This window comes from Oryctolagus cuniculus, chromosome 7 (assembly GCF_964237555.1).
Source record: "Oryctolagus cuniculus chromosome 7, mOryCun1.1, whole genome shotgun sequence".
NCBI lineage: Eukaryota > Metazoa > Chordata > Mammalia > Lagomorpha > Leporidae > Oryctolagus > Oryctolagus cuniculus.
The window spans coordinates 38,093,363-38,120,358 of record NC_091438.1 but is presented as its reverse complement, the minus strand read 5'-3'; the positions used below and the strand labels follow the sequence as shown (position 1 = coordinate 38,120,358).

Sequence of the window (26,996 nt, the reverse complement as noted above, 5' to 3'; positions counted from 1 at the left end):
AAAGACACACTTCCCAACAATTGGCTCACTTCCCAAATGCCACAACAACCAGGGCTGGACCAGGCCAAAGCCAGGAGACTGGAACTCAAACAGGGTCTCCCAAGTGAGTGACAGGGACCCAAGTACATGAGCCAACGTCTGCTGCCTGCCAGGCTATGCATTTGCAGGAAGCTGGAATTTGGAGCAGAGCCTGCACTTGAATCTAGGTTCTCCATTAACGGGATATGCCCCAACTGGTGTCTTAGTGGCTTCACCAAATGCCCTCTCCTGCGAATATTTTTTTAAAACAAAACCGGGTCACCCATTCTTTCATCCTAGGTCTGGAAGATGCCCCTGTGGACAATGACCACCAGGGGCCTGTCCTGGAAACTATAGCAGGAGAAGAGTTTCTAAATGTGCAAGTTCTGATGAGAGAGAGGAAGGTGAGGCTGGGAGGAATGTTCCTGGAATCCAGCTTCTTGGTTTCAGTTCTGTGTCTTTGGTCAGGATGCTGTGGTTCTCTGTGGCTTTCTTTTCTACTGTGCTCTCACAGCTGAGCTGTGCCTATCTTCAGTTTCTTGGATCACTAGCCATAGCCTGAGAAGCCACCTGATCTCTCTGAGCCTCAGTCTATCATCTATAAAATGAGTGCAATGCTTTCTGCCTTACCCAAGTTACAGGATTGTTGTATTGTTCCCAACTGTAAAATCTAAGTGAAAGTTCTTTATAAACTTCCAAGTTTTATACATATCTAAGTCCATCAGTCTTTAAGGACACCTAAAGGCCAGGGTGGAGACAACTGAGACTACAGGTGACACTAACACCTAGCTCAAGCTGATTTTTCCCTAAAGCAGAAGGAGACCAGCAACAGAACCTAGATCCTCACTGTGAATTTCTTTTTTTTAAGATTTATTTATTTTACTTGAAAGTCACAGTTACACAGAGAGAGGAGAGGCAGAGAGAGAGAGAGAGAGAGGTCTTCCATCCACTGGTTCACTCCCCAGATGGCTGCAACAGCCGGAGCTGTGCCAATCCAAAGTCAGGAGCCAGGAGCTTCTTCTGTGTCTCCCATGTGGGTGCAGGGGCCCAAGGACTTGGGCCATCTTCTACTGCTTTCCCAGGCCATAGCAGAGAGCTGGATTGGAAGTGGAGCAGCCAGGTCTCGAACCGGCACCCATATGGGATGCCGGCACCACAGGCAGCAGCTTTACTCACTACGCCACAGCGCTGGCCCCTGTAAATTTCTTAAGAGCCTTGTTCCCCAAACCTTTAGTTCCCAAACCCATTTCCTGCTGTCTCTCAGATCATGGAGTGTGAATGGAAAGAATCTAAAGAGAAAGTATCTGCCAATTACCTATCAGATGACTTGACATCCCTACTGAAGTCATTTGTGGAACACAGAAGCTCCAACTTATGAGAAAGGGTGAGTCTCAGGGACTGGCAGGAGGCGGAAGGAGAAAAAGACACAAGAATATCAGGTATAGAGCACTAATCCCAAGGAACAACATCCCTATAGGTCCTTAAAGACCTGAGTATCTTGGAAAATATCCCTGAGCTGGGCTGGGCCTGACTCTGTTGCATGGACACAAGAGACAGCTTCTCTGGAAATGCCCAGATTTCTGGTGCATTGTTGGTAGCAGAAATGTGAGGGAGGCAAGCTCACAGTCTGGACCTGTGTAACCTGGGATTATAGCATTATTGCACACACATGCACACACACACATGCACACAATCACTGTGGCTCCCAGAGAGACAGCATCTTCAGAGAAAACTGCCCACTTACAGAATGAACCAGCATGCAAAGCAGGAAGAAGGGTCTGGACAGTAGTGGGAGGGGTAAACTTACCCATGAAGACATGAAAGAAGGGCAAGGATCATGTTAGAAAATGGTCCATACTATTCACCAGAGTACTGACCTACTTCATGGGAGCTGCTGGACTGTGCCTGTGTAAACATTAGCCCACAAATATTTCCTGTTTTTGCTTCACCACAATAATCATATGCAGTTTTTGAGTCACAAGAAGAAAATGAGGAGACATAAAAGAAGGAAGAACAAGACGCACCAGAGTGAGACATTTAAAAGCCAAGGCTATCAAAGTCATAGTCTTGCTCCAAACCTTCCAGAAAGCTGCCCTCCATAACAAGGCTGAAATCCAGGGTCAAAGTCCCAGTAGACGATGTCCTTTATGACCATGTTGCATCTTACCAACCACCCTGGTCACTGAGTTTCACACCTGGGACTTCAAGACTGCTCCTAAAGCAGTCTCTTAGGCATTCTCATTTTGGTAAATGCAATGCTAAGTATCATGTAATTTTACTGACTGGGTTTCCCTGTTTCACCTGCCTTCATCCTGATATCCTCCTATTGCCTATTTCAGGTCATCACCATCTTGGGAAAGCCTTCTCTGAAGCCCAGGCTAGAGCAGTGCTAAGACACCATCCTCTCCTGCCCTAGGACATTGGTGGTCCTGGCCCTCAGGCTTTCAGTTGTGGACCAGGGAACTTCCAGAACAAACTCCTCCCTCCCTCAAATTCTAAGTCTTTGGACTTGGCCTGGGACTTAGACTATCAATAACCTTGGTTATCTAGCATTCAGTCTTAGACTGAATTATATCATTGGTTTGCCTAGTTCTGATACTTGCAAATATCAGATTGTGGGACATCTCAGCCTCCATAGTTGTCTGAGTCAATTCCTATAATAAATCTCTGAATCAATCTAGCTCTATTCTATTTTTATTTCTATGGAGAGCTTGTTCTAATACAGACTTTGATACTGAGAGTGGTTCCACAAGAGATAGAATTATGGAATTTCAAGGACGAGTCTTGTATTTAATAATATTTCTTTCTTTATTTTAAAGGCAGAGAGAGAGATATCATCTATTCCACAATGCTCCCCGGATGGCTGCAACAGCTAGCATTGTGCCTAGCCAAAGCCAGGAGCCAGGACTTCTATTCAGGTCTCCCACATGGGTGTCAGAGATTCAAGCACTTGAGCCATCATCTGCTGTCTCTCAGGCACACTAGCAGAAAGCTAGATTGGATGCAGACAGACAGGACTCAAACTGGCACTCTGATGTGGATGTGGGCATCCCGAGAGGTAACTTCACCTGCTGCACCACAGGTCCTGTCCCAAGGATGTTTTCCAACTCGATTTTGAGATTTTTGTTATTGACTCTATAATTTGCTGGATTTAAGGCTGCTAATAACCACTTGCAGTAGTAAGGAGAGCACTGATAATCCATGTTCTGAACTGTTTATAGAGATTCACAGTCAAGCATATGAAATAAGAAGCTAAATGACTTCCCATGTATGATACTTTTGAATATTTTTGGAAATCTAAGGAATTATATGACATTGGTCAGTGGCTATTAATGTTGGTGGACAAACTTGTGCTCTTCAGAAAGCATTCTCCTCAGGCACAGAAGAAATACAGCATGGATTTAAAGTGCAGAGCTTAGAGTGCAAAAGTATTGCTCTTAATTTTCATTGTAATACCACGGCTGAGTATTAGACAACCAAGACAATTGCATCTAGTCCTTGGACAAAGACGATAAGAAGACTAAGTGATAGCTTAGCTTCTCCATCTTCTTCCAGGTAACTATTGTTCTAATGTGGTTATTGTTCAATTTTTATTGCCTTTGGAAGTGAACATACATTTTTTATATGAATGAGGAAGCTATTTTCATGTTGCAAGCTTATTTTATGGATTCTGACTTTTAGATTCAACTCTCAATATGCTATATAAGGTTTGCTTTCTTTTGATACTTAGAATTGAAGTAAATTGCTCTAAATGAAAAAAAAGTTGGTGGACAAGGTGGTGAATGAAATAAAAGTATGAGTTCAGGAATTAGAATTTCCAGCCCAAGGGACAGCCGCTGTGGCACAGCAGTTAAGCCGCCACCTGCAGGGTGGGCATCCCATATGGGCACCAGTTGGAGTCCCAGCTGCTCCACTTCCCATCCAGCTCTCTGCTATGGCCTGGGAAAGCAGTAGAAGATGGCCCAAGTGCTTGGACCCCTGCACCCCTGTGGGAAACCCAGAAGAAACTCCTGGCTCATGGCTTTGGAATGGCCCAGCTCCAGCCATTACAGCCATTTGGGAGTGAACCAGTGGATGGAAGATCTTTCTCTCTGTCTATCCCTCTCTCTGTCTGTAACTCTACCTCTCAAATGAATAAATAAATAAATAAAATCTTTTAAAAAAATTTCCAGCTGAAGTGTCCATAAATGATCTTCTAAGTGTGCCCTAAAGGAGTGCTTTCTCTGCTAGAGTCACGGGCATGAAATTACTGAAAATCAAACACAGAACCTCATCCTGTAGCTGGTTGAGCTATAAGGCAAGTTGAACTCCCAATCATGTGGAGTGCCTGATTTAACAATGAGTGTGTGTTGGGGCAGGCGCTGTGGTGCAGTAGGTTAATCCTCCACCTGTGGCGCTGGCATCCCATATGGGCACCGGTTCTGGTCCCGGCTGCTCCTCTTCCAATCCAGGTCTCTGCTGTAGCCTGTGGAAGCAGTAGAAGATGGCCCAAGTCCTTGGGCCACTGCACCCACACGGAAGATCGGGAAGAAGCACCTGGCTCCTGGCTTCGGATCAGCACAGCTCCAGCTGTTATGGCCATTTCGGGAGTGAACCAACGGATAGAAGATCTTTCTCTCCGTTTCTCCCTCTCACTGTCTATACCTATATCTCACTGTCTATACCTCTCACTGTCTATACCTATACCTCTCAAATAAATAAATAAAATCTTTAAAAAACAGTGGAGGTGTGCATTGGGAAAGGACAGGATCCTATAAACTAGGATGGGGAGTTGTCTCTGATAAAGATAGGGCCATTGAGACCCTAAATTCTAAAGTGTCATCTTTGCCAGTGGAAGAGGTCTTCCTGCTTCCAGTGAAAGCAGCCTCACCATCACCAGCAGAAATGGCCTCCCCAACCACAGAAGAAGTAGCTTCCCCCCTCTGACGTCAATGGCTTCCCCACACAGTGGTGGCAGCCTCCCCACCCACAGTGGTATAGCCTGGCCACATACAGTGATCACAGCCTTTCTACTTCTGTCTGAGAGGATCAGTTCCACATTCCCTGAGAAAACAGCAAAGGCTTACCCGAGGTAATCGCTGAGCAGATGGAGCTGATTCTCCTCAGAGCCCATCTCCATCACCTCTCTTTGCTCCTAGACCTATAACTAGATTCGAGTGCCAGCGGGCCTCTGAAGGTGAGGTACAAGGTAGGACCCATGAGGAGGTGATATTCTAACACCACATTCCAAAAGAACTACTTGAGGCCAGCGCCGTGGCTCACTTGGCTAATCCTCCGCCTGCGGCGCTGGCACCCCGGGTTCTAGTCCTGGTTGGGGCACCAGGTACTAGTCCTGGTTGCTCCTCTTCCAGTCCAGCTCTCTGCTGTGTCCCGGGAGGGCAGCAGAAGATGGCCCAAGTGCTTGGGTCCCTGCACCTGCATGGCAGACAGGGAGGAAGCACCCAGCTCCTGGCTTCGGATCGGCACGGCACCATCTGTAGTGGCCATTTGGGGAGTGAACCAATGGAAGGAAGACCTTTCTCTCTGTCTCTCACTGTCTATAACTCTACCTGTCAAATAAAAAAAAAAACTACTTGAGGGGCCAGTGTTGTGGTTCAGTGAGTGAAGCCACCACCTGCAATGCTAGCATCTTATATGAGCAGCAGTTTGAGTCCTGGCTGCTCCACTTCTGACCTAGCTCCATGCTAATATGCCTGGGAAATCATCCAAAGACGGCCTTGCACCCGTGTGGAATGCCCAAGTGGAGTTCAAGGTTTCTGTTTTCGGCCTGTCCAGGCTCCTGTCTTCGACCTGGCCTTGGCCATTGCAGCTATTTGGGATGTGAATGAGCAGATGGAAAATCTTTGCCCCGCCCCCTATGTGTGTGTGTGTGTGTGTGTCTCCCTGTTTCTGTAACTCTGTCTTTCAAATAAATAAAAACATCTTTCAAAAAAAGAAGAAATGAAGAGTAGAAGAGGAATCAGTTGAGGCTAAGAAATGAAGCAAGATAGTTGAGAGTGTGATAATGAATAATTAAACACACTTGTGGATAGGGAGCAACTCTAGTGCTTTATTGCACATCAGGACAACTATAGACCTTAAGTCCACATTTCAAAATAAATAGAGGAAAAGATTTTGAAGGTTCCCAACAAGTACGACTTATGGTGGCAGATAGGGATGCTGTTTAGAGCTTGCCTATGTAGGAGCCTTTGGCAACAATAGGGGTCTTAAGCAGGTCCCGCTAATCGAATAGCAGTGCAAACCTTTCAGATTTGAGAGCAAGGCCCTGCAAATAACTACCCTCATTTTAAGAGACAGCTGTTGACCTGGCAGTAGGCCTTAGTAAAGACTGAACCTTTGGCCATGAGCCACCAAGCGACATGCAATCGGTGTCATCTGACCCACCAACCCGAAGTTGGGTGTGCACAGCAACATTGCATAATTGGGTGGATCATGTTTGTATGATCCAGCCAAGCAGGCCTTGAAGGCAGAAGTTACATGAAGAAGTAATTGCGCAATAAACATTAGTTATGGATGTTAACAACCCTTCCTGACACGGGCACACGCACACACACACACACACGTGCAAAAGCTATGGTAAGTGCTTTCTCTGTCAGTGTGAGAGCTGAAAAGAGATCACCATGGAGAGCCCAGAGAGTCAGAAAAATGACTGGGCTGTGGGATCTTTCTCCAAGAAGCCACAGAAGAGTTAGCTGCAGACAGTTCTCTAGATGCCTTTCTACTTCCTGTCCATGGGTTAATCACTTCCTGGTTACCACGGCTTCTGACTGGTGTCCCTCTGAGGCTGATGGCTTTCCATGCATGGGGCGTTCCTATTAAAATCAGAAAACTCCTCTCCTTGCAGTAACTTACTCTGAGCTCTGGGTATGTGTGAGGGATGTATATTCACACACAGTTACAAATAACTCTGGGCTCATTCTGTGTTCCTTTCACCCTCACATTTTCTTGCAAAGAAATGTCAGCTTATGGAACTGCACTGCGGTATAGCGGGTAAAGCCACCACCGGCAGTGCCGGCATCCCATATGGGCACCTGTTCTAGTCCCGACTTCTCCACTTCCAATCCAACTCTCCACTATGGCCTGAGAAAGCAGAAGAAGATGGCTCAAATCCCACCCACGTGAGAGACCCAGAAGAAGCTCCTGGTCCCTGGCTTTGGATCAGCCATTTGGGGAGTGAAGCAGTAGATGAAAGACCTCTCTCTCTCTCTCTCTCTCTCTCTCTCTCTTTCTCTGCCTTTGCCTCTTTGTAACTCTGCCTTTCGAATAAATAATTAAATCTTTTAAAAAAAGAAATGTCAAGTTATGAGTCTGTTTTTGTATGGTGTGGATAAAAGCTCCTTATGGTAGCCACTTAGCACTTTCCTAGGGAGGAAGAGAGCTGCTGGAGCCTCTTTCCACATCACTTACCCTGGGTGACTAAAGCTTCCCTGGGGACCTGGAGGTGGTCAGGTAGCCCTGGGCAAGGTGACCTCCGTCTGGATGCCCTTTTCTCCTCCATATTCTTCCTCCCCACAAAGGCCCAACCCCTGCTGCTTTCTGGGGAGCATGTCTCAACAGCATGTCCCAGATTCCCACTATCCCGATACCCCAGCAAGAGATCTGGGGCACTTAGAGGCAACCTGGGCCTGTGACAGCTGTGGCCTGTCTGTAACTCCACTGTCCCCAGAACCTCAAGGAGAATGGGGCAGAGAGCACTGGAGATCTGAAAACAGTGGGGTTGAGGGAGTGAGAGAAGCTAAGACCTCAGCATGAACGACCAGCCTGCCTCTCTTCACTTTCAATTTCATTCTTGCTCCACCATAAAAGCACAGAAAGCAGTAGAACTGTTTATATTCACACCTTACCTTTGGGGTGTTCCTTGGTTGCACTGTGCAAACCTGAAATAAGCAATGTCTAACGTCCTCCAAATCTCAAAGGATCAATGCGGTGAATGTCAAACAGTTTACGGCAAAGAGAAATCTCCCTTAGTCTGGCTCCACCAAGTGGGGTAACCTCAGACTTCATTCTTCTGTTCCAAAAGATAATGATCTTCTGTCTCCAAGGTATTGTTTCAGGAACTTAGAAACTGCAGAGTAGAAAGGTGCCCCCAACTCCCCCCAGCACACATACTTTAGTATCAGGAACATTTTAAGCTAAATCCTTGCTCCATCAGTTGTTAGCTGAGTGAGTCTCTGTTTCTTCAGTGTAGAGTTAGTTAGTAAGATGTGTCATGCAAGACTTTTATAGCTTAAAGATGATAATATGAAAGGTGCTTGGCACATAATTGGTGGAAACTATGATTGTTTTGAATAATTACTGTTATGTGAATTCTTTGGAAACTATTAAGAATTAGATAAATCAAATTCAGTTATTATGATCCTTAAATCCTCTCTTATTATTTATCAACTGGTGCAATTCAAAATAAGATGGTGGTACCTAGGTTCTGCCACTATACTGGGAAACACAGAGCACTGTTTTCCTCAACAGGATTTCATCTGTGGTAGTTTAAGCTTTTTTGAATTGTAGGGTCTTCTGTATATACAAATATTAAGGGAATAGAATTATATGTAGCTAATGGAATTAGAATGAATCAATCTGTATTTAAACACAACAATTTCCAAGATATATGGCTATAATTTTTTAAACTAATTTGAAAGGTAGAGAGAGAAAGAGAGAAAGAGAGAGAGAGAGTCTTCAATTAGCTGGTTCACTCCCTAAAATGTCAACAACAGTTGAGGCTGGGCCAGGTCAAATCTAGGAGCCTGAAATTCAACCCAGTTCTCCCACATGGGTGGCAGAGACCCAACTCTTTGAGTCACTACCTGTGCCTCTCAGGATGTGTATCAGAAGGAAGGTGAAACCAGAATCAGAGCCAGGATTCAAATGCAGGCACTCCACTATCACATGTAGACATTCTGAGTGGCTTCTTAACAACTCCACCGAATGCCACCTCCTATTGCTAAATTTTTAAAAAGACTCAAGTCAGTATGCGTAGTATGTTATGGTATGCATGTCTGTGCCTAGACTACCTCTCAGAAGATCAGTAAATCATTTGTAACAGAAATCTCCTCCTGGAATAGTTAATTCTTAGGAAAAGCAAAGAGGCAGCTGGAAGCAAGAAGTCTTACTTTTTTATTATGAACCCTCTTGTATCATTTCCATTTTTCCATGTGAATCTAGTCACAAGAAATAAATACTCTCATAACTTAAGTAAACGCACACACACCCTCTCACACAGGAGACAGAACAAAAGAGGAGACCTGGAAGAAGGTCTGGAAGCACAATGGGTCTGAAAGTCAAACAATTCAAATTTTAGAAGTGGCCCTCCCTATTCCCTAGTGTTGGGAGCTGGGGCATTTAATCACCAAACACTCGTGGATGTTTTTCATGGCCAAGACAGGTGTTGAATGGTGAGACGGAGGCATCTGCTCTTCCTTGATGAGTTCACACCTGACCAAGGAGAGAGGTAATCGGACTACTTGGTATGTTGAATTACAGTGCTAACACCTGCAGAGGACATACTGGGAGCACAGTGCAGAGGCACTCAGCCTGCAGAGAACATCTCCCTGAAACAGGTGACGCTGGTTTCCCCTGTTACCCCCAGCTCCTATGTCATCACCATCTTCTTTCAGCCCTTTCCTCTGAGATCTGAGTGTCTTCCCAACACCATTATCCCTGCAGAGCAGCTTCTGTAGCCCCAGGTCACCATGAAGTCCACGAAGGTATCTGAGCATGCTTCCTGCAACATCAAGCCGTCGTGCTCCATGAAGGACATGGGGAAAGACGTTCTGTACAGCTGGATCCCCAGGGAACCTCATGCTTCTGAGTCCTGTGGGGACTCTATTCTCTCCAGCTCCTGAATTCCCTGTGATCTGGACCTGCTACACAGAGCCCAGAATCCAGTGAGCCAGAGCAGCTCCCACCCTGTCCATGTCTGGCAATTCTGCACAGGTAACTGGCTACATAGACCCTCCAGGGATTCCAGAAATGTTTTGGGCAGGTGCGAGGTCTAAACCCCAGAATTCTGGTAGGACACAGAAGCAAATGAACAGGCATGAATAACCTTTGTTCTGTACCCTCAAGGTCCAAGAGAGCCTGGCAGGACTGGGGAACACCCAGGGCCCTGTGAAACCATAAAGGTGAGAAGAGAGTATGGATGATGGCATCCAGATTGATCTTTGCTTGAGTGGAAGTGTTCCCTGGGATCTTCTCAGAAGGGTGGAGATGGCAGCAGGGACCACATAGGCTGCAAGCAGGTCCAGGAGTAGCAGATTGTCCTGGGAAAGCAGATAGAAATTCTTCACTAGAGGAGGGGGATGGGGAAGCAGGAGGTGGGGACTCCCATCCCCTTCAGGGCAAGTGAGTACCCAGGGAGCGGGCACCATGGCTGAAGCTGCAGTAGCTCATCTCTGCAAACCCAAGAGTTTCCAAAGGAAGAAAAATGGGGAGACAGTCGTGGAGATCCCAAGGGAGCCAACCCCCTGTCCCTGGCAGTCCCAGCCTGTCAAGACATAGCAAATGCTGTCTGGGTGTTTAACACCTCTATTATGAGCAAGGTGCAGGAAGAAGCAACAGCAGAGCTGCTCATTAAATCCAAGGATCTTGACAAGAACAGGGTATGGGTGTCTGGCCAAGACCGCTCCCTGAAGATCAGCTGGCTGAAGCTGGATGGCACCAGTCCCTACTATTCTTACATGTGCTTGGAGGCCACCAGCATAAAATGTGTCATTCTGCTCATATACCCTGAGTCTCGGATATATATATATATATATATATATATACACAAAGCAGCTGCTTTGAACTTTATTTGCGAAGACCAGGAGCTTAACAGTATCAAAGGGGCACGCAGGTTGGGGCTGGGGGCTTGGGCGGCGCGCAAGGCCTCTCTACTTGGCCGCAGGCTGCTCGGACTTCCCGGCTTCTGGGCCGCCGATCTGGGCGCGGGCCTCGAAGGTGACCGGTGACCGGGATGGTGATCTCCGCCGACTGCGTGGCCGGCTTGGGCAGCAGCGCTTCCATGGTGAGCGTACCCTTAGGGGACAGTGAGGAGGAGACCAGCGTGGGGTCCACGCCGGGGGCGGGGGGCAGCGTGTACTTCCCGGTGAAACAGCGGGAGATGTAGCCTAGTTCGTCCTGTCGCTCTTCGTGTTTGCCTGTGATCTCCACCACGCCGTCCTTGGTCTTGACCGTCAGCTCCTCCGGGGCGAAGTGGTTCACACGCGCCAGCGGTCGGCCGTGTGCTGGATCTCCGAGACGCCGCTGCTGAGCTGCTGGCTGAGCGCACAGCTATAGGCGGGCGCGGCCACGGCGGGGGCCTCCGCCGCGGGCAGCGGCCGCACGTAGCCCTGCCAGCTGCTGCCGCCGAACCACCGCGCCCACTCCTCGGGCAGCCGCGGCAGCCCGAAGGCCTGGTCGAAGAAGCGGCTGTGCACTGGTTACAGTGTCCGTCATTAGATGAACCTTTCCTAAAAGGTTTCCTCTCTTCTGCCTTTCCTGCATCCTCTTCTCTCAGGCCTTACCTCACACCAGATCCCTAGGACGGCCTCGAAGTTCACACTACGGCCAGCACTTGGACAAAACATACCTGCCAAGGCACCCCTTGTTGTCGGCTTCCAGGCAGGCCCTGGCCACCAATTTTTGTTCTTTTCCATGTACTTCTACATTGATTCCCAGATGTGACCTGGAACTTTCCAACCTGCATTTTTTTTTATTTTTTTTTATTTTTTATTTTTTTGACAGGCAGAGTGGACAGTGAGGGAGAGACAGAGAGAAAGGTCTTCCTTTGCCGTTGGTTCACCCTCCAATGGCCGCCACGGCCGGCGCGCTGCGCTGATCCTATGGCAGGAGCCAGGAGCCAGGTGCTTTTCCTGGTCTCCCATGGGGTGCAGGGCCCAAGCACCTGGGCCATCCTCCACTGCACTCCTGGCCACAGCAGAGAGCTGGCCTGGAAGAGGGGCAACTGGGACAGAATCTGGCGCCCCGACTGGGACTAGAACCCGGTGTGCCGGCGCCGCTAGGCGGAGGATTAGCCTAGTGAGCCGCGGCGCCGGCCCAACCTGCATTTTTTAAAAGATTTATTTATTTACTTGAAAGTCAGAGTTACATAGAGAGAGAAGGAAAGGCAGGTAGAGAGAGAGAGAGAGAGAGAGAGAGAGAAAGGTCTTCAATCCACTGGTTCACTCCCTAGTTGGCCACAACTGCTGGAGCTGCGCCGACCCGAAGTTAGGGGCCAGGAGTTTCTTCTGGGTCTCCCAGGCGGATGCAGGGGCCCAAGAACTTGGGCCATCTTCCACTGTTTTCCCAGGCCATAGCAGAGAGCTGGATGGGAAGTGGAGCAGCCAGGACTCAAACCAGCGCCCATATGGGATGCTGGCACTACAGGCAGCAGCTTTAAATGCTACGCCACAACACACCAACTTTATCGTTTATTTTTCTTTTTTTTTTTTTTAAAGATTTATTTATTTGAAAGTCAGAGTTACACAGACAGAAGAGAGGCAGAGAGAGAGAGAGGGAGAGGGGGAGAGAGAAAGAGGTCTTCCATCTGATGGTTCACTCCCCAATTGACCGCAACGGCTGGACCTGTGCAGATCTGAAGACCACTGGATCTCCCAGTGGGTGCAGGAGCCCAAGGACTTGGGCCATCTTCTGCTGCTTTCCCAGGCCACAGCAGAGAGCCAGATTGGAAATGGAGCAGCCAGGTCTCAAACCGACACCCATATGAGATGCTGGCGCTTCAGGGCATTAACATCTGTGCCACAGCGCCAGGTATTGTTTCTCTTAACATTTTGAGGGCAGGCATTTTGTGTAGCAGGAAGGCCCTGCTTGGGCACCTGCATCCCATATTGGAGTGCCTGGATCTGATTCACAGCTCCACTTCTCATTCCAGCTTCCTGCTGATGCACATCCGGGGAAACAGTAACTGGATCCCTGCCATCCGCAAGGGAGACCCAGATTGAGTCCCCAGCTCCTGGCTTTGGTCTGGCCCAGAATTTACTGCTGCAGACATTTGGGGAGTGAATCAGCAGATGGGATATCTCTGTGTGTGTGTGTGTGTGTGTGTCTGCCAGTCTGTCTTTCAAATGAATACGCAAAATTTTTTTTAAATAAAATAAAACTGCTGACGTTTATTAAGTGCATATTTGGTGCTCACCTCTCTGCATTTATTCTCTTGTGTATGTAAACACCTTAGGTAACAGGATCTCAAATAGAAACCTTGAAGGCCTTCGGGCATGCCCTGCTTATTTGTGTCGGTTGGTTGATTGCTCTTCCTAGCTTTAAGAACTGTATGAAATTGAGTGGTGTCTTGCTTTTTTCTGTTTTCTTTTCTTTCTTTCTTTCTTTCTTTCTTTCTTTCTTTCTTTTTTTTTTTTTTTTTTTTTGACAGGAAGAGTTAGACAGTGAGAGAGAGAGAGACAGAGAGAAAGGTCTTCCTTTTTCCGTTGGTTCACCCCCAAAGTGGCTGCTACAGCTGGCACATTTCTGCCAGCGTGCTGTGCTGATCCGAAGCCAGAAGCCAGGTGCTTCCTCCTGGTCTCCCATGTGGGTGCAGGGCCCAAGGACCTGGGCCATCCTCCACTGCACTCCTGAGCCACAGCAGAGAGCTGGACTGGAAGAGGAGCAACTGGGACAGAATCTGGCGCCTCAACCAGGTCAAGAACCCAGGGTACCAGCGCCACAGGTGGAGGAATTAGCCTAGTGAGCCGTGGCACCGGCCATTTCTTTCTGTTTTCATTGATTCTCTTCATTTCCCACTGAGCTTCATGGCCCACAGAGGTAAAGTGATGCATCTGAGATTTCACAGGTAATGAGGGGAAGGCCAGGTGCACTCCAGAATGCTTGTGACTCCTGGGCCACTTTCCCCACACTGTCCATATAAACTTCATGAATATGTTTGCAGTGGATGAAGTAGGCAGACCTGACTCCACGTGGGCTATACCTTTCTCCTCCCAGAGGTAGGGGGTCTCAGGCACACGGAGGCTCTGCAGAATCAGCCTGCCTGCTCAGAGGAGGGTGCTGGAAGCAGCGTGACACATGTGCAGACGCCCCTGCAGAAGGAAGCCGTTGAATCCCAAGTGGGATCACGCCTCAATAGCTCCCGGAAAAGCAGTGTGAAAATCAGCCCAACTGCACGTGCACAGACAGCAACCCTCTCAGCATCTCCTGCCAGTTTGTTCCTGGGACGTGTGTTCAGGTTGCGCTCCTTGTCTGTTCCCTCAGGCTGTGGGGCCCGAGACCCAGGACAGTTTGTGTTTGAAGTGGTTCTTGATGAAAGTGCAGCAAGAGAGTGGGAGAAAACCATCTAGAGCAGCATGATTCAACAGAAATGCCGTGGGAGCCACCTGCAGAATGTCAGTGTTCTTGTCATCACAGTATGTGAAGCAGAAATGCATTTTAATAATATATTCTAACTAGCCTCATATATCTAAAATGTAATTTCTATCTCCCAACCAAGCTGAGGCCTCAGACGACAAACTAGGTAATATCACCATCAACACAGGTTGTGGGATTTCTGGTCCAAATGGAAGCTCCCAAGCCTTGCTACACAAAATGTTACCTGACCAGCAGCAGGAGTATCACAACCTGTTAGAAATACAGAATCTTGGGGTTTGTGTTGCAGTGCAGTGGGTTAAGTCACTGCTTACAATGCTGGTTCTGGCTGTTTTGATTTCAACCCAGGTTCCTGCTAATGTACCTTTGAAGGCAGCAGAAGATGCCCAAATGCTTGGGCCCCTGCCACCCATGTAGGAGACCAGGATGAACTTCCCAGTTCCTGGCTTTGGCCTGGCCCAGACCTGGCTACTGTGGTCTTTTTACTGTGGTCTTTTGTGGGGAGTGAGCTAGTGGACAGAAGATATCTCTCTCTCTCTCTTTCCATTCTCTCTCTGCCTTTCCAGTAAATAAATAAATCTTTAGGAAAGAAAGAAAATATAGACTCTTGGGAACTGGCCCAGGATACTGAATCTAAATTTTCATTTTAAGAAAATAAGTGTATCATATGCCCATCAAGACTTGAGAAGAAACGTGCTAAACAGCGGTGGTTTCGGAACAAAAGCTGCTGCCAAGATGGACTCTCAGAAGTAGGCATCAGAGCTATAAGAAGCAGCTGTGCTCTGGGGTTTGTAGTGATGGCATGGCTGTTTTCACTTGACTATGACCTGTGATGAGGATGGAGGTATTTTCTCCATTAAAACAGATGAGACTATTATCAAAGCATCACTGAGGCAGTGGTCTTCCAATTTTTTTAAAAAAGATGCTGTATTCAAGCAAAATGCCACAGCACAGAGCGTGTGAACCTGCAGCTGTCCTGCTGGAGGGTAGTGTAGAGATCTCAGATGCCTGCTCTACACCCCACTGCCATCTCACAGCGTCTAAATCACCACCTTGAACTCCGGGTCGCTAGACTATTAGGAAAATCCCTAACTCTGCCCACCACATCAAATTCTGCTTTTAAAAACTGTGTCCCTCTCCAAGCAGATGGACTCAGATAAGGGACTAGATGGGGACGGGACATCCAGCAGAGTAGGTTTTTCTGATGTTAAAGCCATAACCAAGAGAAAGGAAGCAAGACGTGGGCATGAGGCTGAACTACAGAGCTGCCCATGTTCCTTCTTCACAGTTGGCAGGCCAGAGCCTGTCTCCTCCAGCCTGAGCCCTCCCTCCCTGGGCCCTGGGCAGACAAGGACAGGACAAAGAGGGGCTGAGAACACCACCATCCCCCCTGTGCCCTCTGCATTCTCCAGCACCTCTCCTCAACCCTTAACGCCTGCTTCTCTAATCTCTCCTCTTTAGATTCACTGTCACTGCCTTAGTTCATGCTGTCATCAATTTTTTGTTTAATTGAATCATTTTATTGGAAAATCATGTATGTGTATAATATACAGTTAAAAATAAATCTGAAAAAATAAATAAATCTGCTCCCTAATCTCTAAATTCAAGGTTTGTCCCCCTACACTTAATCATTGTCAATATTTATGTATACGTAAATCATTCCAGAGAATTAAGTGCATTTATAGGCATCACATGTGTGTGTGTGTGTACGTGTGTGCGCTCTCCCTTTTTAATTTCACATGTGGGAGAAATCTATCATGCTTTTATAAATCTTGCTTTTCAATTCGAAATTATATCCTAGCAGTGTTAGCACAGGTTGATTCAAATTGGTTCCCATTTATTCCATTCTATGGCTTTACTTATTTAACCAGTCATTACTAACAGACACCCCATTCCTTATTACTTCTTTCTTAAAATATTGTAATAGTTTTCCTGCTTGTCATTCTCCTCTCAAGTTTCTCCTTTCTGATCAGCACTTTGCAAAGCTCAACTGTGCTCTAAAATCATCAATGACTTCTCCTGGCCTTTGTTTGTGGTTCAAAAACCAGAACACCCTATGGTCAGCTGGGTGTGTCCTGAGGTAAGACAGCCCTGTGTTCAAACCCTAGCTGTCTTCTGTGTTAGTAATATGGTCTTGGGCAACTCAGTCTCTAAGCCTCAGTCTTCTTACCTTGCAAAATGACTATACTCACCTCTCAGAGCTGATATGAGAACCAGGTGGAGTGATGCCCACCGTGCTCACTTGGAAGGTGTTAATTCCTTTATGGGCCAGATCTCCAACATCAAGCCCATGGGGGGCAATTTTGAGTAGTGGTTAAAATCCTCAGGGACTAGGCCAGTGTTGAAATCTGAGCCCTGTCACGTAAGTAAATTTTTGGCCTTTATGTGTTCCAGTTTTCTTGTCCTTAAGAAATAAATATACTTACTGTCTGTGTTTCATGGAATTTCATGCAGACTAAATGAGCTTACTCATGAACAGCATATAGAACAGTGCCTGAGAAATTATAGGCTCTTAGTAAATTTGAGCTGCGTTTGTTCTACACTCAGGTCAAATGGGCTACTGGATGTAACCAAAGGCAGGATTGGCATCCAATCCATGTGCTACTCCAGTTGCTCCATTGCCCTGTGCCCAGTTCATGGCACCTGCTAACTTTTTAAATATCATCACTACCCAAAAAAAGGAGGCTTCCCCAGCTTTCACACCTGCCTTTAATTATGATGCATTCTCCATCAAGAATATCCTTTCACTAGTCAAAATCCCACCACTGCTTCAAGCTCAACATCAATTCTCCACCTTTCTGAGTTCTTCCCTGGTTTCCTAACAAGAGGCCACCTCCTCTCACATCTGCACTTCCCTCAAACTTCCCATAATTGCTAGAGTTGGTCCCACATTAGTTGATTTATATACAGATCCAACCCTCAATTCCTATCCTTGCTAGATAGACTACTTCTTGAAAACCAAGTCTGGTTCATCTTCATGTTTCCTAAGAGTACTTGTCTTGGCTCTTGGTGAAGGTTATCCAACAGGACCAGTTCTGCTTATTAGGAGTTGCTGAGTCCATCATATGCTTGTTGAATGTTTACCAAGTGGATGAATAAATAATGAATACTTGAAAGGAAGGAGGAAGGGAGAATGGAGTGAAACACCTTGAGAGAGGGAAGACAAAAACAAATCTCTTCTTCAGTTCTCTGGGGCTCATCTCAGGCAGGAGTCGGAGCATGTTAAATCTTTGCAATAAAGTAATAGAGGTGTGGGGATGATCAACTCTGAACTATGTATTCCAGAATCCTTGGCTGGCCACATGCTATATAACATGATCTTCCAAGGATGTGCGAAGCTGGACTGCCAGGCAGCATCCTAGACCCACCTCAGACAGCAACATCTCAACCAAAGAGGCTGAGAGGACCAACGGGCAGAAGCTGCCGATGGAAGAGATGAAGTGCATGACATAATCCCTCAGGAAGATGCAGCCTCTGACGGGCAAGCAGAGCAGGATCTCATCCCCACAGATGACACAGCTGTCAAGTCTGTAGCTGAAGGGGACACAGAGTATATGCCAATGTTCCTCAATTCGCAGGTGAGCCTTAGGATCTATACACTGTCCTCCTCCTCTCAGTTCCAAGGCTATCATCGGGAGCTGGGGGCAGGGGACAGGATCAGGAGCATATGGACAGGAACTCATGGCTCTCTCCATGTTCATCAAGTCTGGGGGTCCCTTGGAATAGAGGCACTTACCCCCAACACTCATTCTTGGACCACTAATAAGAGAGGTGTTGGAGAACTAGAGGCACTATCCCCACTGCACTAAGGAATCTCCACCTCATGTGAAACCAGAGGTGTTGGGGTGGACTCCTCTCCTCAAGGATTGATGATGAAACTCTGGAAACCTTTAATTTCATAATTAAGGCTAATCCAAGGGTTGGTTTGCTATGGGGAAAGACCTCAGTTCCTCAGAAGAAAGAGAGCTTACCCACAATCTATTGCTCCATAGAAAAATTTCAGATTGTGAAAACAATTCTTTATTTCCCAAGCTCTATAAAATGAGGAAGCATTCCCCAGGCCATTTCAACTGAAGATCTTAGATTCTCATAGCTTAGAATCTACCTGCTATGCACCCCACACTAACATCCTCCCTATTCTCTTTTCTAAGACATCAGATCCATTCATACTATTGTTTTTGACCCTTCTCCTAAATATCTTCCATGTAATACTTTCAAGATATGGTTTTTAAAAATACTCTAAAAGATTTTCAATTATGCATTTCTCTCTGATCAAAGAATCAATCAGTAAGTAATTATTTAGCACCATTTGTTCGCCCAGAACTGGACTGAGAGCCACAGGGACTCATACATGTTTAAGGCCCCATCCTTGATCTTGAGGACTTGTGCTGTATCTTTTGGTGAAGGAAGGGCTGAAAAGTCTCAGCTGGAAAGGAAACACTACATGACTACTTAATTTGTTAATATGTTCGCTGTGGAGTTCCCAAGGGTTTCTCAGATGTTGGAAGTAGAAGATATCACTGGTGGGAAGAAAAAGGAATTTGATCTGGAAACAAAAAGATTCTGCTCACTGAGCACTTGTTCAGATATATGGTTCAATTTAGCCATCATCTGCCTCATTCTGACTTCAAGATTGTGCCAGTTTGAGACTGACCTTGAGGTTAAACCTGTGATGTTCACTGTGTTCCCAAAGCTGTTCTCTTTCTTTTCACAGCCAAATAGAATTTATTAAAGGGAAATAAATTCACAAAGGTGGCTAACTACCAGTGTGCACACAGAGTGAACACGTAGCAGAGAGCAATAATTTAGTGATGGGCTGGGTTTATATAGCACAAGCCAAGTAAGGGCCATGATGGGGGCTGGGCTGAGCTAGCTTTTCAAACTTGGTGGGCCTTCCTCTCTGTGGGCAGGCTAGTTGGAAAAGATTGCAGACGATGAAGTGGAGAAGAATACAGGATGTAGGGCCAACCCAGCCTAAGAATGCAGGGCCACCTCCCTTATGATGTCTCCTCTGGTAACCCATGTGAGGAGATAGATGGGTCGGTCTGCACCTCATACCTGGCCAGACCTTAAAGCCCACCTGCTTGTTATCACGCCCCTTCTGTCAGTTTCTATTTGCCTCTCAATGGGAAAACTTCCTCATGGTTTAGACAGCACTTTTCTTAGGTCCTCTAATAATGACTCTGTCCTTTGTTTTATACCCTGTGGGTTTAATCTGCTTCTTAGTTTCATTTTCTCTAGACTTGAAGCAGTAAAATTCTAGATGGCCATGCACATGAAACCTCAGATGGAAGCATCTTCTGCAAACTGACACTGCATCTCCCACCTGCAGCTGGAACCCTGTCTTGACTGCCGTTCCCAGTGATGCCTTTTTAGCAGCTGGGGTCTCTGAGTAAGTCATTGTCCAGCTTATCCTTTTCCCTTTCCTGGGCTCAGAGTCTCAGCCCTGCTCTTCATAGTCTTGTTGAAAGGTGTGCTCTGAAGACTGGGGGAACCCAGCATGGTGCCCGGGTCCTCTTGCCTCATAGTCAGTATTCAGCTGCCTGAGTGCATATCATGCGAAGCATCATCTGGACACCAAACTTTAAGACTATGGCTTCCTAGGAGCCTCCTCTTCCAGGAACAGACCACAGTAGCTTTCTCATAATGTGCTGTAGTCAATCAAACAGCACACACATACACTAAGGGTAAAACTGGTCTTCCTGTGATTATAAACTCTCGGTGACTTTTCTTTCCTCTTAAAAATGTTTATTTATTTTCATTTTATTTAAAAGGGAGAGAGAAACAGAGAGAAAATCTTCCATTGGCTGGTTCATTCCCCAAATGCCTACAACAGTTAGGGCTAGGCCATGCCAAAGCCAGGAGCCTGGAGCTCAATCCAGGTCTCCCATGTCGGTTGTAGGGACCAAAGCTCTTAAGCCATCGTCTGCTACCTCCCAGAGAGTACATTAGCAGGAAGTTGGATGGGAAGCAGAGAAGCCAGGGCTTAATCCAAGCACTCTGATACTGGATGGGGGCCTTCCAAACAGTGATGTAACTGCTGCACCAAGCATCCGCCGCCCTCGATGAGTTTTTTCCAGAGATGGGCTTGCTTTGCACCGTCTATTCCCACAGCTGCCCATACCCCTTTGTGACCAGTTAGCCAGAAGTAAGATGTGAGATGTGAGTGAAAATTTTCCCTCTGCATTTGAATCAAGCTCTGGCCCTGGCTTTGGAGAACATGCCAGTGACAGCCAGAGGGCTGCTTCCTCTACCTCCCAGCCACCATCACCTTTCACTCTTCTTACTTTGGGAGATGGACCAGGGCAAGACATGTAGTCATCCCAGATTTGGGAGGATGGGAGCCAAGTAACAGGCTAGAAAACCAGAGAAAGGGAATCTCCATGCTAATGACAGTCCCAACTCCATTTACATGATACTTGACAGATTACAAATACTTGGAATGTGGTCTTCTGTGAATGACCCAGTATTTCCACCTGTTTTTGTCCTGTCTGCAAGTTGAGAGATATTGCTTAATAGCCTTATGCTTGTAATGGCAATTAGAAATCATTTTTAAAACAAAATATAGACCATGAACAAACTTCCATATCTTCTCCAGACTAGGAACTGCTCTGTGTAGACTCCTGTGGCATCATCCACTGTGCTATTTCCCAAAGCAGAGGCTGATGTGCAAGAAAGGTGAGATGAGCTACAGCAACTAGGAATAAATATCAAAACTCTCCAGTTCTTCACGGCTCAATCGAGTGGGGCTCTGGGCTTTAGGTGGTCTCTTTCCAACCTGTGGAAGAAATGGAAAAATTTCAGACCTACCCACTAGCAGATTCTTGTAACAATCGTGTGGGGGTATGAATCATTGTGTCCACTTTACAGATTAAGTAAATGGAGCTTGGAGTGGTAAAACAAATTCCTTAGGGTGAGCCACTAGTATGAAGTACAGGAGGGTCTTCAATGCAGTTCTCTGGCTTCAATTCCAGTGCTCTTTTAACCATACTGTGCTTCCTCCAGACCTCCCAGACTGTTGGGCTTCAGCTGAAGTTCTGGGAATCCCAACCACAACCCACTCACCCTCTCCATTGTGATCAGTGACAGCATTTTACTGGACCACAGTTGGAGGTTTGAGTGTACTAGGAATGGCTGGGATGCTCCCCATGCAGTAACCTCTCTGGGTGTAAATGAGATGTGTATGTATACCTGCCGTATAGCATTACGTGGGCATTAGATAAGGGATTCAGACGCTGGCAGGCTGCTTTACAGGTAGTGACTCTCAGCAAAGTTTGAGTCCCTCTTCCCCTCACCCTGCCTGCCAAATGAGCCGAGGAAATCAGTTCAGCCACCAAGCTCAGCGTTCACCTTTGAACAGCATCCACTCCAGCAGAAGCTTCAGACCACCCGTGTGCCAGAATGGTCCACTGCGATGGTTGAATTTTAGGAACTCATTTAGACTCACTTATCCCCACTGACGTCCATCCCTCACGCCCCTCCTGCCAACACACACACAAACCCTTGGAAGATCTATGGCTCACACCCTGGGAACTAGCTTGGAGACAGCCATAATCCACAACTTAGACTGCCTTATGAGAGTCAAACCTGTGTTACATGCTGACTCTCCCTGAGCCTCTGCATCTTCATCTCTAACATGAATATTTGGAGGGCAGGCATCTGGCACAGAAGCTGAGAAGCCACTTGGGAAGGGGAAGCTTGCATCCCATAGCAAAGTGCCTGGGTTCAGCCCCTGGTTCTACTCCTGATTCTACCTTCCTGCTAATGCAGACCTTGGGAGGCAGCAGATAATGGCCCAAATACTTGGGTCCCTGCCACCTATGTGGAAGCCTGGATTGAGTTCCTGGCTCCTGGCTCCTGGCTTTTGGCCCAGACCTGGCTGTGGAGAGCATTTGGGGAGTGAACTAGCAGATGAGAGCACTCTCTATCTAGTTTTCTATCATTTTACATTTCAAATAAATAAAATAAATAAGTTTAAAAAATAAAATGATGATTTGCATTTTAAGATCTCTGGAGACCTTTTCCTAACACACCATGCATGGCCAAACTTGAATGTTGTGCTGCAGAAACTAAACCCATCCAGGAGGAGTTCCAGGATCCTACCTCTTCGTAGACAGAGTGACTGATGGAAGAGTTATGGTTCTTCACCTTGGGTCCAGACTAGAAATTCAAAGGGAGAAAGAATACTTGACTTCAAGATTAGAGATGTCACTCTCCTGCTGGTGTGAGGGGTCCCAAGTGAGACTTAGGGCTTAGAAACCCCTGAGAGTATCCTTAGCCAGAAAATTAATAGGGGGCTGGTACTGTGGTGCAGCAGATTCATACCCTGGCCTGAAGCGCCGGCATCCCATATGGGCACCAGATCAAGTCCTGGCTGCTCCACTTCCCATCTAGCTCTCTGCTGTGGCCTGGGAAAGCAGTAGAAGATGGCCCAAGTCCTTGGGCCCCTGCACCCATGTGGGAGACCCGGAGGAAGGTCCTGATTCCTGGCTTCGGATCGGCACAGTTCCGGCCATTGCGGCCAATTGGGGAGTGAACCAGCGGATGGAAAACCTCTCTCTCTCTCTCTCTCTCTCTCTCTCTCCCTCTCTCCTTTCTCTGTGTAACTCTTACTTTCAAATAAATAAATAGATCTTAAAAAAAGAAAGCCACTATGGAAGTTAGTCTGGAGATTCCTCAGAAACTTGAATATACAATGCAGCCATTCCACTCCTTGGAATTAATTTACCCAAAGGAAATGAAATTGGCAAATAACTGTCTGCACATTAATGTTTATTGCAGCTCAATTCACAATAGTTAAGACCTGGAATCAACCTAAATGCCCAGCAACAGTAGACTGGATAAAGAAATTATGGGATATGTACTCTATAGAATACTGTACAGCAGTAAAATACAATGAAATCCGGTCATTTGCAACAAAACGGAGGAATCTGGAAAACATTATGCTGAGTGAAATAAGCCAGTCCCAAAGGTTGAAAGGATGACCACAGGTACCAAGATACAGATCTCAGGTCCAGGTGCAAATAAGAGCTATGAGCTCAATGCTGAGAATGAGTTGAGTGGACAACACAGGATCAGTCTGGAGGTCTCCACTAGCAGGTCAGAACCTGTGGTCTCTGAGAATCAACATTGTGTCACTCTAGGTCCAGTCTACTCCTCCAGCTCCAGGCAATGCCCTGCCAGCAAAAACCTCTCCATTATCTCTGCCATAGCATCAGCTGTATTTGCAAAACCCTGTGGTCCCTCTGCACAGAGCACTTCCTTCCTGTCTCTGATTACCCTTTGTTCCTCCCCCACAGAAACTTCTGGAAAATCCTATCACCCACTGTTCACTGAGTCTCAGAGCTATTCTTATTCTCCAGACAGAATCAGGAAGGCATTTCTCATTTGCCCCTTAACATTTAAATAAATCAATTAACAGAAGCTCCTCAGATACACACAGTAGGGGAACAACTCAACTGGGACATGCACACACACTCTCTGCAAATGTATGCGTGTGCACACACACATGCTTGCACACATGCTAAATACAGAGTTTCATCAATTGCACCTGCTAGGAAGGCAGGCAGAGACTCACCTTATATACTAATGAATACAGTGTATTTGAAGTTTCTGATGATGCAGAAGCAGGAGTCTAATGAGAAGAGAAAGAAAGCCATTTCAGAAGCATAGATCCAGCACAAAGAAGGTCATCTCTTCCATCCCTCTGGCTCAACCCTGCCCAGATGAGACATGTACCTGGTCTTGGGGAGGACTCTGGACAAGCAGGGCAGCCGGACAACCTGAGGGCTAGTCCAACTCGCACTAACAATAGCTGTTTCACATGTGCATTTTCCCCTTAGCCTTAAGCCATTTCCATAAGCTGAGAATGACTAGCTTGTCCGTAGCTCAGATGAGGCTCCCAAAGGACAAATAGTCCAGAGACACAACGTGGACACAGAAGCAGGAGTCAAACCCAAGATTCTCCAGGACTCTTCCTCAACAAGTCAGTGCTGCTTTTTGGCCATGTGGACCTGAACCAGGTGTCATCTCAGACTGGAACCCATCCTCGTTTTTTTGTTGTTGTTGTTGTTGTTGTTTTATTTGAAAGGAAGAGTTACAGAGAGGCAGAGGCAGAGAGAGAGAGAGAGAGAGAGGTCTTCCATCCACTGGTTCATTCCCCAGATGGCCACAATGGCTGGAGCTGGGTCAATTCAAAGCCAGGAGCCAGGAGCTTCTTCCAGGTCTCCCATGTGGGTGCAGGGACCCCAGCACTTGGGGCATCTTCCACTGCTTTCTTAGGCCATAGCAGAGAGCTGGATCAGAAGTGGAGCAGCCGGGACTTGAACCGGCACTCATATGGGATGCTTGCACTGCAGGCGGAGGAATTCCCCCCTAAGCCACAACCCCAGCCCCAACCTTCATTTTAAGATGCTCTAATCTTACTCTCACTCAGCACCCAAGGCTGAGAGGAGCTCTTCCTTGCATTGATTCAGTCCTCTCACTGGAGTTCCATCTGGAAGAAGCAGAACTGACAGACGTCAGCCACTCTTACAATCAGATTTTCTTTGATCCGCAACTTAGCCACCACATTGAAGATGCTGCTGCATTGGATATTCATTTGTTTTAAAAAAATCATTTTTATCATCAAATTTTCATCACCGACCACTAGGAGGCAGTGTTTTCCCCGATAGCAGTGTCAGGCCTGGGTTAGGCTGCTTCCTAGTTAGTGGGTGAATTTCAATAATCCTAGAATGTCAGGAGGCAGCATGGGGACTCAGAAGCCATCTGGCTCCTCTTTGCCACTATCCAGCTATGTGGCCTTGAGCACATTGGCTAACCTGTGTCTCAGTTCTCTCATCTGTGATTTGGGATTTAAATCCCAGGTAAAGTATTAGAACCACTTCGTAAGGCTTGGTGAGGTTCACTAAGAAAGTGGACATTATTTTTAAGACATAATAAAATAAAAGGGACCAATACAGAACTATTATTTCCTGAAAACTGGTGAAATAGGGAATGGGGATTAAAAAAAAAAGTACAAGATGCCGGCACTGTGGCACAGTAGGTTAATTCTACACCTACAGTGCCGGCATCCCATATGGCGTCCGTTCTAGTCCTGGCTGCTCCTCTTCCCATCCAGCTCTCTGCTATGGCCTGGGAAAGCAGTAGAAGATGGCCCAAGTGCTTGAGCCCTGCATCAACATGGGAGACCCAGAAGAAGCTCCTGGCTCCTGGCTTTGGATTGGAGTTCAGCTCCGGCCATTGTGAACATTTGGGGCTGATGGAAGATGTCTCTCTGTCTCTGTCTCTGTCTCTGTCTCTGTCACTGTCTGTAACTCTACCTCTCAAATAAATAAATAAAAATCTTTTAAAAATTTTTTCTGAAAGTACAAGGGCCCAAAGTATTGGAAGCAGCTGGGAGAAAAAAGCAGCTGAGTCCCCTCGGAGGCGCTTTACGCTCCTCCTTCTGGCTTCATCAGACCAAATTTGGTGCCAAGCACGAAGAAGAATTGCCTATTCCCAGGATTTCTGGTTCTGTTAAGATCCTCCCAAACCACATAGAGATTTTCAAATAATTTCTTAATGCAGCTGAGGCCAAACAATCTCCCAGGTTCCAAGAACACCAAGACTTCATCCTGCCATTCAACACTGTGCATCTTGAGAGAGCTTTAGGAGGTGCTATAGATGGGTATGGAATGGCTAGAGAAGGCAGAGTGGTACCTGAGCCTGGATCATGGAGTAGATGGTGCTTCCTTCTGGGGGTTTCTGCTCCTGCTCCTGTTCCTGCACAAGAAACATGATAGAGACCTGAGTAGGGGAAGACAGCACAAGCAGGAAGAGTTCCTGAGAGCCTGGGAGGGAGGTGGCAGGGGTGAGGGAGACAGGAGGAAGAGCTATTTGTCGTGGAGCCTTTAGTGGGTTTGAAGGGACTTGAGCAACCCTGCCCGGGGCCCCCCCGTCACTTCCTTCACCCCGCTAACTTCTGTACTAAATTCACCACACAACCACTGATAACGGACAGAGCTCTAAATGGGGCTCTTATCTAAGCCTTGCCTCGGGGTACTTGAACTCAGAGGATTTAAACGGATTAAAGACTGCACATTTAAGTTCCTTCCCTGGATCCAGCTTTCTTGGCCAGCCTTCTACTGGGCAGCAGCAGGGCTGGGTGGAGCCCCAGACCCAAGGCCAAAGGCACAGGCTTTCCTGCTCCCTTCATCTCTCCTACCCCTCAGGAGACTGGGGGCGGAGGTATTTCATTGCTGCTGAACCCTGAGTCTACCTGGCCTGTTGGGGCTCTGGCGGGGAGACACTGGAGGCTAGCAGGGTCCATCACACAAGGCAGAAGCTGACCTCTGCAGGAGCAAGAAGCTGCTCTTGTTAACCAGACTCAGGTTGCTTCTTCCCAAAAGGCAACGCAAACCACTGAGCCAGTTACAAAACTGTAGTGCTTTGGCTGTCATGCACGCCAGCCTAGGTACCAATTAAGAGACCCAGGAAAGTAAGCTCTGGCTTGCTAGGAAGGCGAGAGTTTGTGATCAAACCCAAGAGGGAAGCTGCACTCCTCCTGGCATTCCGCCCAGCTAGTGAGACAGGGCAGAAATGAGGACACCATGGCATCCTGGGAAGACAGCAGCAGCATTCTGCCTTCTGCTAGTGATGTCTGTTGTGCTCCATTCCCTCTCAGCAGCTAC

General features: G+C 47.1%; 1 protein-coding gene and 1 pseudogene across 3 annotated transcripts in view; both read right to left on the bottom strand.

Annotated features, from left to right (window-relative positions):
- Positions 1-10,787: 10,787 nt before the first annotated feature.
- On the bottom strand, positions 10,788-18,074 carry LOC100342969 (heat shock protein beta-1 pseudogene; annotated as a pseudogene).
- Positions 18,075-20,051: 1,977 nt separating this feature from the next.
- CD244 (CD244 molecule) overlaps positions 20,052-26,996 on the bottom strand; it is a 30,613-nt gene continuing 23,668 nt past the window's right edge. For 2 of the 3 annotated variants that reach the window (XM_017345752.3, XM_070077477.1), the window contains 4 exons: positions 26,026-26,088; positions 23,903-23,959; positions 22,429-22,485; positions 20,052-21,103 (listed from right to left, as the gene is read on the bottom strand). In XM_017345752.3, coding sequence (XP_017201241.3) covers positions 21,023-21,103; positions 22,429-22,485; positions 23,903-23,959; positions 26,026-26,088 — 258 coding nt within the window. In that variant the 3' untranslated portion in view covers positions 20,052-21,022. The remainder of the gene's footprint in view (positions 21,104-22,428; positions 22,486-23,902; positions 23,960-26,025; positions 26,089-26,996) is intronic. The other variant, XM_017345753.3, reaches the window with a different exon arrangement.